Source organism: Oncorhynchus kisutch, linkage group LG5, assembly GCF_002021735.2.
Source record: "Oncorhynchus kisutch isolate 150728-3 linkage group LG5, Okis_V2, whole genome shotgun sequence".
Taxonomy (NCBI): Eukaryota; Metazoa; Chordata; class Actinopteri; order Salmoniformes; family Salmonidae; genus Oncorhynchus; species Oncorhynchus kisutch.
In genome coordinates this window covers 70079150-70095792 of record NC_034178.2, presented here as the reverse complement: position 1 = coordinate 70095792, position 16643 = coordinate 70079150, and the positions used below count along the sequence as shown (strand labels likewise).

At 46.4% G+C, this 16643-nt stretch overlaps 1 protein-coding gene across 14 annotated transcripts in view; it reads right to left on the bottom strand.

The window, feature by feature from the left end:
- LOC109883449 (dedicator of cytokinesis protein 3) overlaps positions 1-16643 on the bottom strand; it is a 150269-nt gene that overhangs the window by 132255 nt on the left and 1371 nt on the right. For all 14 annotated transcript variants that reach the window (XM_031825738.1, XM_031825741.1, XM_031825740.1 and 11 more), the window contains exons 2-5: positions 13384-13425; positions 8943-9100; positions 2102-2183; positions 814-874 (exon numbers count right to left, since the gene is read on the bottom strand). In XM_031825738.1, coding sequence (XP_031681598.1) covers positions 814-874; positions 2102-2183; positions 8943-9100; positions 13384-13425 — 343 coding nt within the window. The remainder of the gene's footprint in view (positions 1-813; positions 875-2101; positions 2184-8942; positions 9101-13383; positions 13426-16643) is intronic.

The following is a 16643-nucleotide window of genomic DNA, read 5'->3' as shown; positions in this document are numbered from 1 at the left end:
CCACATAATGCAACGTGCATTTAATGTAAAAAACTAAATTGAAAACCTTAATAATGCATTTTTTTTAATCGAACCGTAACCAAACCGACCTCAAAAAACACTAATCGTTCAGCACTATTAAAAAAGCTTCTGAAGTTTGTAATTTCCATTTTTGAAATTTCAGAATTGATTTGCCCTAACAAAAAATATAGCAACCCTTACAAAAAAAAAACATCCATTAATTATAATCCAGATAATAATTCACATTTCCTGTTGTTGCAGGATAATTCTTCTGCTGTAAGAAACTGGGTCAAATTATTATTCGGCATCTGTAGATCTGTAAAACAATCAGCTAGAGTAAGAACTGTACAAAGATACTGGAGTTAAAAAAATATATTAATTAACAGAGGAAGAGAACCAGTGGGACGGATTACTCCGAATGCTTTTTGTATAAAACATTGAATTTAAAGGTAGATGTAGGACTAGAAAACGTATGATAGAGGGAGAAACAGAGCCTTTAGAGCCAGCCAGAGAGATGACAAAGTGCATGCAGAGATACACAACACTTGAGATGCTGGGGACACAGCAGGTGACCCGAGCTCATTTCCTCAAATTAAGAAACACAAACAGCATACTGCTTTACTGTCTCTGTGTTCTGCTTCACGGACACCAAATTACATTATTACTGTGTCCCAAAAATGGCACCTTGTTCCTTACAGTATAAAGTACACTACTTTTGGCCAAGGCCCATGGGGCTCAAAATGTATGCACTACATTGGGAATATGGTGCCATTTGAGACACGCCGATTGAACATCTGAGAAAGAGTAGCTTACCGGTTCTGATGACTTGTGAAACAATATACAGGTCCCGCTTCATGTCCTTATTACTTAAATCCTGCAGAGTAGAGAGGGTAAAACATTACTTAGTGATGTCAGAGATGATAAACAGAAAGAGGTTAACATATTACTTAGTGATGTCAGAGATGATAAAGGAGAGGTTAACATGTTACTTAGTGATGTCAGAGATGATAAAGGAGAGGTTAACATGTTAATTAGTGATGTCAGAGATGATAAGTGAGAGGTTAACATGTTACTTAGTGATGTCAGAGATGATAAAGGAGAGGTTAACATATTACTTAGTGATGTCAGAGATGATTAAGGAGATGTTAAAACATTACTTAGTGATGTCAGAGATGATAAAGGAGAGGTTAACATGTTACTTAGTGATGTCAGAGATGATAAAGGAGAGGTTAACATGTTACTTAGTGATGTCAGAGATGATAAAGGAGAGGTTAACATGTTAATTAGTGATGTCAGAGATGATAAAGGAGAGGTTAACATGTTACTTAGTGATGTCAGAGATGATAAAGGAGAGGTTAACATGTTAATTAGTGATGTCAGAGATGATAAAGGAGAGGTTAAATCAAATCAAATCAAATGTATTTATATAGCCCTTCGTACATCAGCTGATATCCCAAAGTGCTGTACAGAAACCCAGCCTAAAACCCCAAACAGCAAGCAATGCAGGTGTAGAAGCACCAGGAGAGGTTAACATGTTACTTAATGATGTCAGAGATGATAAACAGAAAGAGGTTAACATATTAATTAGTGATGTCAGAGATGATAAAAAGAAAGAGGTTAACATATTAGTTAGTGATGTCAGAGATGATAAACCACATTACCATTATGTGAACGATTGTTTGATGATCATAAAAATGTGTGTGTTTGTTTGTATGTACAGGTTACCGCGTGTGTGTGTTCGTGTGTGTGTTTTTATGTACAGGTTACTGCACACACGTGTGTGTGTTTATATGTACAGGTTACTGCGTGTGTGTGTGTGTGTGTTTGTTTGTGTGTGTGTTTGTATGTGTGTGTGTTTGTATGGACAGCTTACTGCGTGTGTGTGTGTGAGTGTGTGTGTGTGTGTTTGTTTGTATAGACAGCTTACTGCATGTGTGTGTGTGCGTGCATGTGTGTGTGCGTGCGTGCGTGTGTGTGTTTGTTTGTATAGACAGCTTACTGCATGTGTGTGTGTGTGTGTGTGTGTGTGTGTGTGTGTGTGTGTGTGTGTGTGTGTGTGTGTGTGTGTGTGTGTGTGTGTTTGTTTGTATGGACAGCTTACCGTGAACAGAGCACACAAACGATCAACCTTGTCTGTGTTCTTGGGACCTTCATTCTTGTTCAGTCTCACCATAAATTTCTCACTGAGATGACAAACAGAGACACTGTTAACTGGGCCACAGGACTGACAGTATCATAAACAAATGCATCGCAAAATAAAGACGGAGACCATCTAAGGAAAACAGTATATTATTATACATTATATATTCAGCTTTTTGATTACAACAAATTATTCAATACAAAAAAAAAAATCATAAGCCCAAAGATATATATTTGATATGCAAATACTATATGTAATGTCTGAAACACACACACACACACACACGCACACAAACACACACACGTGCACACGCACACACGCACGCACACACACACACACACACACTCTCTGCATGCAACAGTCTGACTCAGAGGGAGGTAGGAAGCTCCAACGTGACTCACAGGAAGCAAAGACAGCCCATCTAAAGTAAGACCAAACCCATGACGACACCCATGACCACACCCATGACCACACCCATGACGACACCCATGACCACACCCATGACGACACCCATGACCACACCCATGACGACACCCATGACGACACCCATGACCACACCCATGACGACACCCACGACGACACCCATGACCACACCCACGACGACACCCATGACCACACCCACGACGACACCCATGACCACACCCATGACGACACCCATGACCACACCCATGACGACACCCATGACCACACCCATGACCACACCCATGACGACACCCACGACGACACCCATGACCACACCCACGACGACACCCATGACCACACCCATGACCACACCCATGACGACACCCACGACGACACCCATGACCACACCCATGAGGTACTATCTTTACACACCAGATACCATCTGTTGGATCCAGTAAGGACAAACCATCAGCACAATATAAATGTCGCCAAATGAGTAGTTATTAATCTACACACCAACAGCAAGCTACTAGTTTATCTATTAATCTGCACACCAACAGCTAGACTATCTGTTATATCCTATTTATTTATTCTCCAGGAGAAACTTGAATCATCCATCGCCTCGCCTGCTACCATGCTACTTTGCGTTCTCCACGGGGTAACATTAATCACAGTAGGATAAATTGCATGTTGTCTCTTGAGAGAAAATTAATTTAAGGGCCAGCTGTGCTGCCCAGTTCTGAGCCAATTGCAATTTTTAGAGGTCTCTCTTTGTGGCACCTGACCACCCAACTGAACAGTAGTCCAGATGTGACAAAGCTAGGGCCTGTAGGTCCTGCCTTGTTGATAGTGGCAGAGCAGTGCTCTATTATGACAGACTTCTCCCCATCTTAGCTTCTGTTGCATCAACATGTTTTTGCATCAACATGTTTACAATCTAGGGTTACTCCAAGCAGTTTAGTCATCTCAACTTGCTCAATTTCAACATTATTTATTACAATATTTAGTTGAGGTTTAGGGTTTAGTGAATGATTTGTCCCAAATACAATGCTTTTAGTTTTTGAAATATTTAGGGCTAACTTATTCCTTGCCACACATTCTGAAACTAACAGCAGCTCTTTGTTAAGGGCTGCAGTCATTTCTGTCAATGGAGTAGCTGACGTGTACAGTGTTGAGTCATCCGCATACATAGGCATTACTCAAAGCCAGTAACATGTAACAGTAGACAAGGTAAGGGGCCTAGAGTGCTGCCCTGGGGAATTCCTGATTCTACCTGGATAATGTTGGAGAGGCTTCCATTAAAGAACACCCTCTGTGTTCTGTTAGACAGGTAACTCTTTATCTGCATTATAGCAGGGGATGTAAAGCCATAACACATACGTTTCTCCAGCAGGAGACTATGATCAATAATGCCAAAAGCCGCACTGAAAGTCTAACAAAAAGGCTACCACAAAATTTTCATCATCAATTTATCTCAGCCAATCATCAGTCATTTGTGTAAGTGCCGTGCTTGTTGAATGTCCTTTCCTATACGCGTTCGGAAAGCCTATGGCCAATTTGTTTACAGTAAACAATTGTTCAAAAGAACAGATGTTTGCGTTAAATGGACCAACATGTCAACTACAGAACTAAGCCAACCTCAGCGTGAGCTTTGATTGCGAATGGTATGAACTTTGAACTCTTATTCACTACAGAAGTGAATCCCCCAAGTCGTTGAGTTAGCAACAGCAGCTGCAAACGCAAACTGGGAAAGAACAGACAGACTATCCCGTCTATCACACAATGACATTACTACAACGTATGCAATTGACCACCAGAGACATTCTTCAAAGGACAAAGGACTCGGTTTGGCAACACGGCCTTCCATCTACCACCAACCTACCGAAGCGCAGCTCAGAGTAAATATTTATTGCATTTTCCTTTTCCAAATGGGCGGTAATTTAGAATGCATCAGATACTGTATTTACGATAGCACAGCTTCTCTCTTTGTCCCTCAGTCTTCCCGCTCTTTCACTCAAACCCAGCACCTTTTCTTTTGTGTAACTAGTTTGTCATATCTGTTCTGCCCGCTAGGACGTTTTCCTTTATAGCGTAATTTGTAATCAAGGTATGATTCATTCTTTATACATGTAATTCTGTGTGATTAGTTGGGTATTTAGTAAATAAATAATTAAACCCAATTTTGTATTGCTGATTCAACTTGTTAGCCAGGGGTCGTAAAGATAACCAAGAATTTACAACTTTCAGATGAGACTGAATTAAGGTGACAATTAATATTGACTGCTAATGATGTAAAATATTACTAGGTCTTTAAGAGTTTATTCGGAAGATAACAGCTCTATAAATATTATTTTGTGGTGCCCCGACTCTCTAGTTAATTACATTTACATGATTAGCTCAATCAGGTAATATTAATTACAGAGAAAGGATTTTATAGAATAGCATGTCATATCACTTAATCCGGCATAGCCAAAGACACGACAGTAGCTAGATATTTATATTCTAACACACACAGACCCAAGGAGAATCTATCATCCCTGGGGAGTGAGAGCTGTGGGGAACACGATACCGAGTCTGAGTCCCTGCAGCTGCACTCTGAGAGCAAACTGTAGGGCGGGCAGTCTTTGATGAATCGGGCTGTGGTTTGAGGTGTGTGTCCAAAATGGCCCCCTATTCCCTAGTCCATTTATTTGGATCAGAGCGCCTGTGTGTGTGGGGGGGGGGGTTATAGGGAATAACGGGCCATTTCAGATGCACACCCCAAACCACACAGCATTGCACAATCATCAAAGATGGCTGCCTGCTAAAGTCTGCTTTCAGAGTCCAGGTGCTCTTAAATGTCTTCCTCAGGGGAGTGATATGAGGATTACCCACCACTCAGCACTCAGCTAAAATGAGACTTTAGTTAAGAGACCATTGAAACAATACAGAAGTATTAGATACATACAGTATTTAAACATGTTCAGTGTGGAAAATGGGTAACATCCAGGCTGGATGACATAATCAAGATGTTATTTCCATTACACATTGTTTGTTTGCACAGAAAACGCAGAGAGGTTTCTGAATGTAGCTTTTCCCAATCACAGGTCAAGTTCCAGTGAGTTGTGCACAGTGACCTGGAGAGCAGTGATATTTATGGAGTCTGGGTTCAAGGGAGACAATGTTTTAACTGAAAACTGAAGGTCATCTGAGAGGTATTGTTGGACGCTAATAAAATCTGAGTTTACAATGAAATCATACCTGTGAGTACAAGGGAGCTGGAGGAATAGGCAGAGGGAAGGAACTAGGGATTATTTCAATCACAGACTAATGTTTTGGTGCTGAAGAGTGTGTGTGTGTGTGTGTGTGTGTGTGTGTACAGTTACAGAGGAACTCCATGATCTAGCGTTACTATAACAACCACTACAGTTACAGAGGAACTCCATGATCTAGCATTACTATAACAACCACCACAGTTACAGAGGAAATCCATGATCTAGCGTTACTATAACAACCACTACAGTTACAGAGGAACTCCATGATCTAGCGTTACTATAACAACCACTACAGTTACAGAGGAACTCCATGATCTAGCGTTACTATAACAACCACTACAGTTACAGAGGAACTCCATGATCTAGCGTTACTATAACAACCACTACAGTTACAGAGGAACTCCATGATCTAGCGTTACTATAACAACCACAAACAGGGAATATGTGAGGGGGGGTGGGGGCATTGGTTGGATAAAAATAAGAATAGTCTTGTTTTCGGCTGCCCTCTCAGCCTACGCAGGGCTAGCACATGGACAGGTTGTGAGTGGGAGGGACTGCAGTTATAGTTCTGTCATAAATGGAGAGGAGAGTAGAGTAGAGTAGAGTAGAGTAGAGTAGAGGAGAGGAGAGGAGAGGAGAGGAGAGGAGAGGAGAGGAGAGGAGAGGAGAGGAGAGGAGAGGAGAGGAGAGGAGAGGAGAGGAGAGGAGAGGAGAGGAGAGGAGAGGAGAGGAGAGGAGAGGAGAGGAGAGGAGAGGAGAGGAGAGGAGAGGAGAGGAGAGGAGAGGAGAGGTTTGACAAAGAAAGCTACAATTCAGCCCACATTTATTTAAATATGCCTCCTTGGTAACTAAGTCTCCTTGGAAACTATAAAACTACTACAGCTCCTTCGGTCTCAAGGCAAACCTCTTCAGTCTTTATTGATTCTACTGTGTTCTCGTGAAACAAGTCCTCCTCTACATATTCTCCTCTTCATATTCCTCCAGAGCACCTCCAGAGACCAGAATCACAGGGACAATAAATATTCCCTATATTCTCTATAAGCTTTGTTGTAGTTCCTTTTTTTCTTTCTCTCCTCTCCTGGGTTCTGAATGATGACAAATACATGTCAGTATCGCAGAGGGTTGATGTAGTATGTTCTGAGTGACAGACTACTGTGTATCTGCATCACTTCCTCCTTCAGAACAGAGGCTGCCACACACACACACACACACACACACACACGCACGCACAAGGAAGCGCACACACACACACACACACACACACACACACACACACACACACACACACACACACACACACACACACACACACACACACACACACACACACACACACACACACAAACACATACACACATACACCTGCCACTTGTAACCTGAGCTGACTGTCATTGTGAGAGAAGATAATGCCATGACAACAGGTTATCTTGACAACAGGTTATCAAGGTCAAGCCAACTGGACAAGTTTCCTTAAGCTGATCTCTGTGTGTGGAGGAGGAAGGGGGAGGCGGAGAGGAAAGAGGAGGTACACAGTATGTGTGTGTGTTGCCCGCTATTCGTCTAGCTATCTCCCTCTTACTCTGTCTACCCCCCCTGCCTCCCTCCTCCTCTGTCTACCCCCCCTGCCTCCCTCCTCATTTCTGCGTTGACGTATCTCCCCCCTGCCTCCCCCATCTCTCCCCCATCTCCCCCTGCCTCCCCCCATCTCTCCCCTGCCTCCCCCATCTCCCCCCTGCCTCCCCCATCTCCCCCTGTCCCCATCTCCCCCATGCCTCCCCCTGCCTCCCCATCTCTCCCTGCCTCCCCCATCTGCCCCCTGCCTCCCCCATCTCCCCCTGCCCCCATCTCCCCCCTGCCTCCCCCTGCCTCCCCCATCTCCCCCTGCCCCATCTCCCTCTGCCTCCCCCATCCCTCCCCTGCCTCCCCCATCTCCCCCTGCCTCCTCCATCCCTCCCCTGCCTCCCCCATCTCCCCCTGCCTCCCCCATCTCCCCCCATCCCTCCCCCATCTCCCCCCATCTCTCCCCATCTCTCTCCTGCCTCCCCCATCTCACCTATCCCTCATCTCTCATCTCCCCCACACACACACACAAACACACACACACACAGACACACACACACACACACACACACACACACACACACACACACACACACACACACACACACACACACACACACACACACACACACACACACACACACTGCTCTACATCAAGCTCATTATATACATTAGCTATTCATTATCTTTTAAGATCATTAAAACAACAATACATTATTTATTAGCCCCATTAATTAAACTATACATTATTCATTACAGCAGCACTGTACTGTTAGTTCAACATCAGGGACTAATTGTCAGGAAAATGTACACTGAAAGAGGTTTTACGCGAATGCAAAGTACTTAAATGTTTTTAATGTAAACGGCTAAATGGATCAGAGGAAATCAATCCAATTTCATAAACATTTTGACTACAACGATGTTGATATGGACGACTTTTAACAGTTGTTTTTCCAAAAACAAGGGTGTTCCATAACCTCTTCTCTATTTCCACTCCATCACCGGATTCTGTTTGCACAGGAGGCAGAGCCTGAGACGCCCAGCCCTGAGAGGGTTGAGACGCCCAGCCCTGAGAGAGTTGAGACGGCCAGCCCTGAGAGGGTTGAGACGACCAGCCCTGAGAGGGTTGAGACGACCAGCCCTGAGAGGGTTGAGACGCCCAGCCCTGAGAGGGTTGAGACGCCCAGCCCTGAGAGGGTTGAGACGCCCAGCCCTGAGAGGGTTGAGACGCCCAGCCCTGAGAGGGTTGAGACGCCCAGCCCTGAGAGGGTTGAGACGCCCAGCCCTGAGAAGGTTGAGACGCCCAGCCCTGAGAGGGTTGAGACGCCCAGCCCTGAGAGGGTTGAGACGCCCAGCCCTGAGAGGGTTGAGACACCCAGCCCTGAGAGGGTTGAGACACCCACCCTCTCAGGGCTGGGCGTCTCAGGCTCCCCCCTCAGGTTGTACAGGTGAACAGGCCCCCGTTGAACCACTAGCATTAAACCGGAAACTCTAGAATCCCTTTTACTTGATAGCTTTCACTTCCTCCGGTTGTTCAGGTAGTTCCCGAAAACACTTTGCAGCACAACACTACAGCATCCCTTTACCTGATCTGTTTCCCCTCCCTGAGGTCGTAGAGAGAGAAGAAGACGTCTGTGTCTTCTCCCATGGTGTTGTAGGTGAAGCTCTTCAGGCTGACGAACAGGTGGTGAGGGACGGGGATACGACAGGGCTCTACACCGTGGCTCCGACGCACACTGTCAGCCTGCGTAGACGAGACGGCACAGAGAGAGGTGTACACAGAGAGAGGTGTACACAGAGAGACGTGTACACAGAGACGTGTACACAGAGAGACGTGTACACAGAGACGTGTACACAGAGACGTGTACACAGAGACGTGTACACAGAGAGACGTGTACACAGAGACGTGTACACAGAGACGTGTACACAGAGACGTGTACACAGAGACGTGTACACAGAGAGACGTGTACACAGAGACGTGTACACAGAGAGACGTGTACACAGAGACGTGTACACAGAGACGTGTACACAGAGAGACGTGTACACAGAGACGTGTACACAGAGAGACGTGTACACAGAGACGTGTACACAGAGACGTGTACACAGAGACGTGTACACAGAGAGACGTGTACACAGAGACGTGTACACAGAGACGTGTACACAGAGAGACGTGTACACAGAGAGACGTGTACACAGAGAGAGGTGTACACAGAGAGACGTGTACACAGAGACGTGTACACAGAGAGGTGTACACAGAGAGGTGTACACAGAGAGACGTGTACACAGAGACGTGTACACAGAGACGTGTACACAGAGACGTGTACACAGAGACGTGTACACAGGGCTAGAATACACTGTCAAAACAAATCTAGATGTTCCAACTAAATAAATAACTGCTTGCACAGCCTTTTTTCTTGTTTACTTATAAATTAACTTGTCGGTAAAAGTGTTTAGTTGGCCCAAACTTAGCTCCAACATGAGAAAACGTAGGCAAAAATTCAGTCAACTTAAAATGATGTGTTTACTCAATTTGTCTCAAATACAAATTATTATTTTGGCATTTTTTTACCAACAAAAAAAGGCTCTGGAATTAGTTACACACACACAGTACATTTAACATGGTCTTTCAACTTACATATTTGACATACATGTTGTGCATGTTCATTTATACAGTAATTAGTATTCATCATGTCCTCACCTGGGATTTAAACTCACAACCTCTTGGTTCACATCATTCCAATATTCCTGCTACACCTGCGTCTCCATCATGTCTGTGTCAATCACTGATTTCACCTGTATTGCTACACTTTGCACTTCAATGTAAATCTCAGCTCTGCTAAATGTACACTCAAGAAAAACTATTTTATTTCTCAGTGATTCAGGAGTACCATTAAAACAGAGTAAAATGCCCCACCAACATTAGACAACGATACAGAAAACCTCTAAATGCTTAAATAAGCAAATCAAATCAATGATGAGAGAATATTGATATCAAACAATAATCGACACAGATATGGTGGCGGTGCAGGAATATTAGAATTTCATTAAATCAATCAACATCTTGACCCCTTTCTCCCCTCTCTCTCCAGATGAAATCCAGCAACTGCCGCCAGACAACCTGCACGCTCAACCCCTTCTCCTCCTCCCTTCTCCAAACCATCTCTAGAGAGCTTTTCTCATTCCTCACCTCCCTCATCAACTCATCCCTGACAGCTGGCTGCGTCCACTCTGACTTCAAAATATTATGAGTTGCTCCTCTCCTCAAGAAACCAACACTAAACTCCTCTGAAGTCAAAAACTACAGACCAGTATCCATTTAGTTTCTTTCCAAAACACTTGAGTGTTCTGTCTCTGACGCTCTCACCTTCTCTCTGAGAACAATCTTCTTGACCCTAACTAGTCTGGCTTCAAGTCGACTCCCTCAACTGAGACTGCTCTCCTCTGTGTCACAGCTCTCCGCTCTGCCAAAGCTGAATCTCTCCTCTGTTCTCATCCCCATAGATCTATCCACTGGCTTCGACACTGAACCCTCAGATCCTCCTCTCCACCCTCTCGGGGCTGGGCATCTCAGGCTCTGCCTCCTCTCCACCCTCTCGGGGCTGGGCGTCTCAGGCTCTGCCTCCTCTCCACCCTCTCAGGGCTGGGCGTCTCAGGCTCTGCCTCCTCTCCACCCTCTCAGGGCTGGGCGTCTCAGGCTCTGCCTCCTCTCCACCCTCTCAGGGCTGGGCGTCTCAGGCTCTGCCTCCTCTCCACCCTCTCAGGGCTGGGCATCTCAGGCTCTGCCTCATCTCCACCCTCTCAGGACTGGGCGTCTCAGGCTCTGCCTCCTCTCCACCCTCTCAGGGCTGGGCGTCTCAGGCTCTGCCTCCTCTCCACCCTCTCAGGACTGGGCGTCTCAGGCTCTGCGCACTCTTGGATTGGATCCTACCTGGCAGGTCGTTCCTACCAGGTGGTGTAGAGAGGATCTATGTCTGCACCACATACTCTCAGTATTCTTGTCCCCCAGGGCTCAGTTCTAGGCCCTCTCCTCTTGTCTCTGTACACCAAGTCCCCAAGTCACTCTGTCATATCCTCACATGGTCTCTCCTATCATTGCTATGCGGATGAAACTCAAATACTCTCCCCCCCCTGACATCCAGGTGGCGACACACATCTCTGCGTGCCTGGCAGATACAGTGCCTTGCGAAAGTATTCGGCCCCCTTGAACTTTGCGACCTTGTGCCACATTTCAGGCTTCAAACATAAAGATATAAAACTGTATTTTTTTGTGAAGAATCAACAACAAGTGGGACACAATCATGAAGTGGAACGACATTTATTGGATATTTCAAACTTTTTTAACAAATCAAAAACTGAAAAATTGGGCGTGCAAAATTATTCAGCCCCCTTAAGTTAATACTTTGTAGCGCCACCTTTTGCTGCGATGGGGTAAGTCGCTTGGGGTATGTCTCTATCAGTTTTGCACATCGAGAGACTGACATTTTTTCCCATTCCTCCTTGCAAAACAGATCGAGCTCAGTGAGGTTGGATGGAGAGCAGTTTTATATCTTTATTGTTGAAGCCTGAAATGTGGCAAAAGGTCGCAAAGTTCAAGGGGGGCAAATACTTTCGCAAGGCACTGTATCTCAGCTTGGATGTCTGTTCACCACCTCAAGCTCAACCTCGACAAGACAGAGCTGTTCTTCCTCTCCCGGGGAAGGCCTGCCCACTCAACGACCTCTCCATCACAGTTGACAGCTGCACAGTGCCCCCACCCTCCCAGAGTGAAAGAACCTTGAGGTGACCCTGGACAACACGCTGTAGTTCTCTGAAAACAGCAAAACAGTGACTCGCTCCTGCAGGTTCCTGCTCTTACACACATTTCCCTCCCTGAAGATGAATGTACTGACTCTGACTGTGTTCTGTGGTTGTCTCACCTAGCCATCTGGAGATGAATGTACTGACTCTGACTGTGATCTGTGGTTGTCTCACCTAGCCATCTGGAGATGAATGTACTGACTATGACATGTGGTTGTCTCACCTAGCCATCTGAAGGTGAATGTACTGACTCTGACTGTGATCTGTGGTTGTCTCACCTAGCCATCTGAAGGTGAATGTACTGACTCTGACTGTGTTCTGTGGTTGTCTCACCTAGCTATCTGAAGGTGAATGTACTGACTCTGACTGTGATCTGTGGTTGTCTCACCTAGCCATCTGGAGATGAATGTACTGACTCTGACTGTGATCTGTGGTTGTCTCACAGGACAGGACAGGACAGGGAGACTGTCACCACCCTGTGGGGACAAGACAGGACAGGGAGACTGTCACCCTGTGGGGACGAGACAGGACAGGGATACTGTAGCCCTGTGGGGACGAGACAGGACAGGGATACTGTCACCCTGTGGGGACGAGATGGTACAGGGATACTGTAACCCTGTGGGGACGAGACAGGACAGGGATACTGTCACCCTGTGGGGACGAGACAGGACAGGGATACTGTCACCCTGTGGGGACGAGATGGGACAGGGATACTGTAACCCTGTGGGGACGAGATGGGACAGGGATACTGTCACCCTGTGGGGACGAGATGGGACAGGGATACTGTCACCCTTTGAGGACGAGATGGGACAGGGATACTGTAACCCTGTGGGGATGAGATGGGACAGGGATATTGTCACCCTGTGGGGACGAGACAGGACAGGGACATTGTCACCCTGTGGGGACGAGACAGGACAGGGACATTGTCACCCTTTGAGGACGAGATGGGACAGGGATACTGTAACCCTGTGGGGACGAGATGGGACAGGGACATTGTCACCCTGTGGGGACGAGATGGGATAGGGATATTGTCACCCTGTGGGGACGAGACAGGACAGGGGCATTGTCACCATTTGGGGACAAGACAGGACAGGGATACTGTAACCCTCTGGAAACCTGTGTATTATTGTACATAGATAATTAGATAACATGATGTCAGCATTGTGATGGTCATGTTCATGCAGTAGTGACTGTGTGTGCATGATAGCAACTGCAGAGAGTATGTTGTACCTGGGTTGTGCTTTGCTGGACACTGTGTCTGCTGGACAGATGCTGCAAAGACAAGAAAGAAAGAAGAGAGAGAGAGACAAAGACAGAAAGAGAGGAGAGAGTGAGAGAGAGGAAAGAGAGATGAGAGAGACAGAGAGATAGAGACAGAAAGAGAGGAGAGAGTGAGAGAGAGTAAAGAGAGATGAGAGAGGGAGAGAGAGAGAGATAGAGAGAGAAAGAGAGAGAGAGAGAGAGAGAGAGAGAGAGAGAGAGAGAGAGAGAAAGAAAGAGAGATATAGAGAGAGATAGAGAGAGAGAAAGAGAGAGAGAGAGAGAGAGAGAGAGAGAGAGAGAGAGAGAGAGAGAGAGAGAGAGAGAGAGAGAGAAAGAGAGATAGACAGAGAGAGAGAGGGAGAGATAGAGAGAGAGAGAGAGAGAGAGAGAGAGAGAGAGAGAGAGAGAGAGAGAGAGAAAGAGAGAGAGAGAAAGAGAGAGAAAGAAAGAGAGAGAGAAAGAGAGATAGAGAGATCCTCAGTTAGTCATCCTCTTTTGATTGTGAGTCAGATATCAAAACCTTGGCAATATGTACATGTAGAGTGCAGCAGCGCTAAGCTGTGGTTGGTTGTCAGGGCAGTGTGAGTATGAGGCGGTATGATAGTGTAACGATTCTCCTCCTCTTCTGAGAAGGAGTAGGAAGGATCGGACCAATATGCAGCGTGGTAAGTGTCCATGTAGATAATTTATTAGAACTGAACACACAAAACAAAATAACAATGAATGAAATGAATGAAAGAAACGAAACAGTTCTGTCAGGTGAAACACTAAACAGAAAACAACTACCACACCCATAGTGGGAAAACAGGCTGCCTAAGTATGGTTCTCAATCAGAGACAACGATTGCCAGCTGCCTCTGATTGGGAACCATACCAGGCCAAACACAAAGAAATAGAAAACATAGAACACAAAACATAGAATGCGCACCCCAACTCACGCCCTGACCAAACTAAAATACAGACCTAAAAAGGAACTAAGGTCAGGATGTGACAGATAGGCCGGGGACGCCCCAGGCAGAGCAGAGCACAGCATGCTGGGAGGATAAGACAGGGCAAGAGGGAGCGAGACAGGCTGTCAGAATAAGACAGTGACTGTGGAACGCTGAATCACCACTCAGAACAGTTTACAGGAACAGAATTAACACAATGTTGTCCCATAGTTCATAGTAGTTTAAGCACAAGGCGAAGTATAACTGAGTCATAGATATATTTACTTCATAGATCCAAGCTGAGGATCCACCCTCTCTTCCCCCTCTCCACCCTCTCTTCCCCTTCTCACCCTCTCTTCCCCCCTCCACCCTCTCTTCCCCTCTCTTCCCCCTCTCCACCCTCTCTTCCCCCTCTCCACCCTCTCTTCCCCTCTCCACCCTCTCTCCACCCTCTCTTCCCCTTCTCACCCTCTCTTCCCCCTCTCCACCCTCTCTCCACCCTCTCTTCCCCCTCTCCACCCACTCTTCCCCCTCTCCACCCTCTCTCCACCCTCTCTTCCCCCTCTCCACCCTCTCTTCCCCCTCTCTTCCCCCTCTCCACCCTCTCTTCCCCCTCTCCACCCTCTCTTCCCCCTCTCTTCCCCCTCTCCACCCTCTCTCCACCCTCTCTTCTCCTCTCACCCTCTCTTCCCCTTCTCACCCTCTCTTCCCCCTCTCCACCCTCTCTTCCCCCTCTCTTCCCCCTCTCCACCCACTCTTCCCTTCTCACCCTCTCTTCCCCCTCTCCACCCTCTCTTCCCCCTCTCCACCCTCTCTTCCCCCTCTCCACCCTCTCTTCCCCCTCTCCACCCTCTTCCCCCTCTCCCCCACCCTCTCCCCCTCCCCACTACCATCTTACCCTCTCACTTACCCCCCCCCCTCTACCTCTCCCCTACACTCCACCCTACCCTCTACCCCCACCCTCTCCGAGGTGTGAACTACTGTAATCTCCCCACACCTACAACCCAAGTGTCCATTATCACCTGCCATCATTCCTCAGAGACCTTCTGTCCTCCTCTCTTCTTCTGTCACCCCCCCCCGGCATGTGTCATATCTGCCAGGACTGCCCACATCCACCTACTTCTATCCCGTCTTAGATGTGAGTGTCCATTAACACTAGGCATCCCCCAGGTTACCCTGCCTCCTCCTGCCATGGTGCCAAGGTCTCACTCTCCCCATCCCCACCACTTTGATGTACCTCTGACATCAGATGTAGGATCTTCATTTGAGCCAGATTGCTATAGCACGAAAATAATCCTGCAGCAACAGTACATGTGAAGTATTATGTGGATTATAATTAATTAACATTTTTGTAGGGGTTGATACATTTTTCATAGGGGAAAATCAAGTCTGACATATCCAAGTGGAAATTACAAACTTCAGAAGCCTTTTTAACCCTCAAATACACTACAGTTTTGACATGTCCTGCATTGAAGGGCGATCAAATTAAGATCCTACATCTGTAGATGTCTTTCTCCCTCTACCATTCAGTCCTCTGGCCAAGCCAGCCACTTTGCCAGGGCTGTAACACACTGCCATTACCTCAGCACCACCCAGACACCCTCACCCTCAAGGCCAGGGCAGACACCCTCATCAGACACCCTCATCAGACTCAGCACCACCCCAGAGATAGGAGCAAGACCAGGGCAGACACCCTCATCAGACACCCTCATCAGACACCCTCAACATATTGCCGATGTCTCCCTCCCATTCACTATTCTGTTTTTGTGCTCCAGATAATCAGCTAACTAAATGATTGACCTGTTGCAACAAATAAATAAATGGCTCATGATTGTTTTGTTGCTGCGATGACAGTTGTGATTAATCAAAAATAGCTTAAACAACACAATTATGTCTACTGTACCTCTTATATACTGAACAAAAACATAGATGCAACATGCAACAATTTCTATGATTTTGCAGAGTTACAGTTCATATAAGGAAATCAGTCAATTGAAATAAATTCATTAGGCCCTAATCTATGGATTTCACATGACTGGGCATAGGTGTCCCCATGGGTGGGCCTGGGAGGGCATAGGCCCACCCACTTGGGAGCCAGGCACACATCGAAGAACCCAACCCAACCAATCAGAATTAGTTTTTTGTGGTTTGCGGCTGTGAGGCCGGTACTGCCAAAAGTACTGCTAAATTCTCTAAAATGTTGTTGGAGGTGGCTTATGGTAGAGAAATTAACATTCAATTATCTGGAAACAGCTCTGGTGTTCATTCCTGCAGTGATTATGCCAATTGCACACTCCCT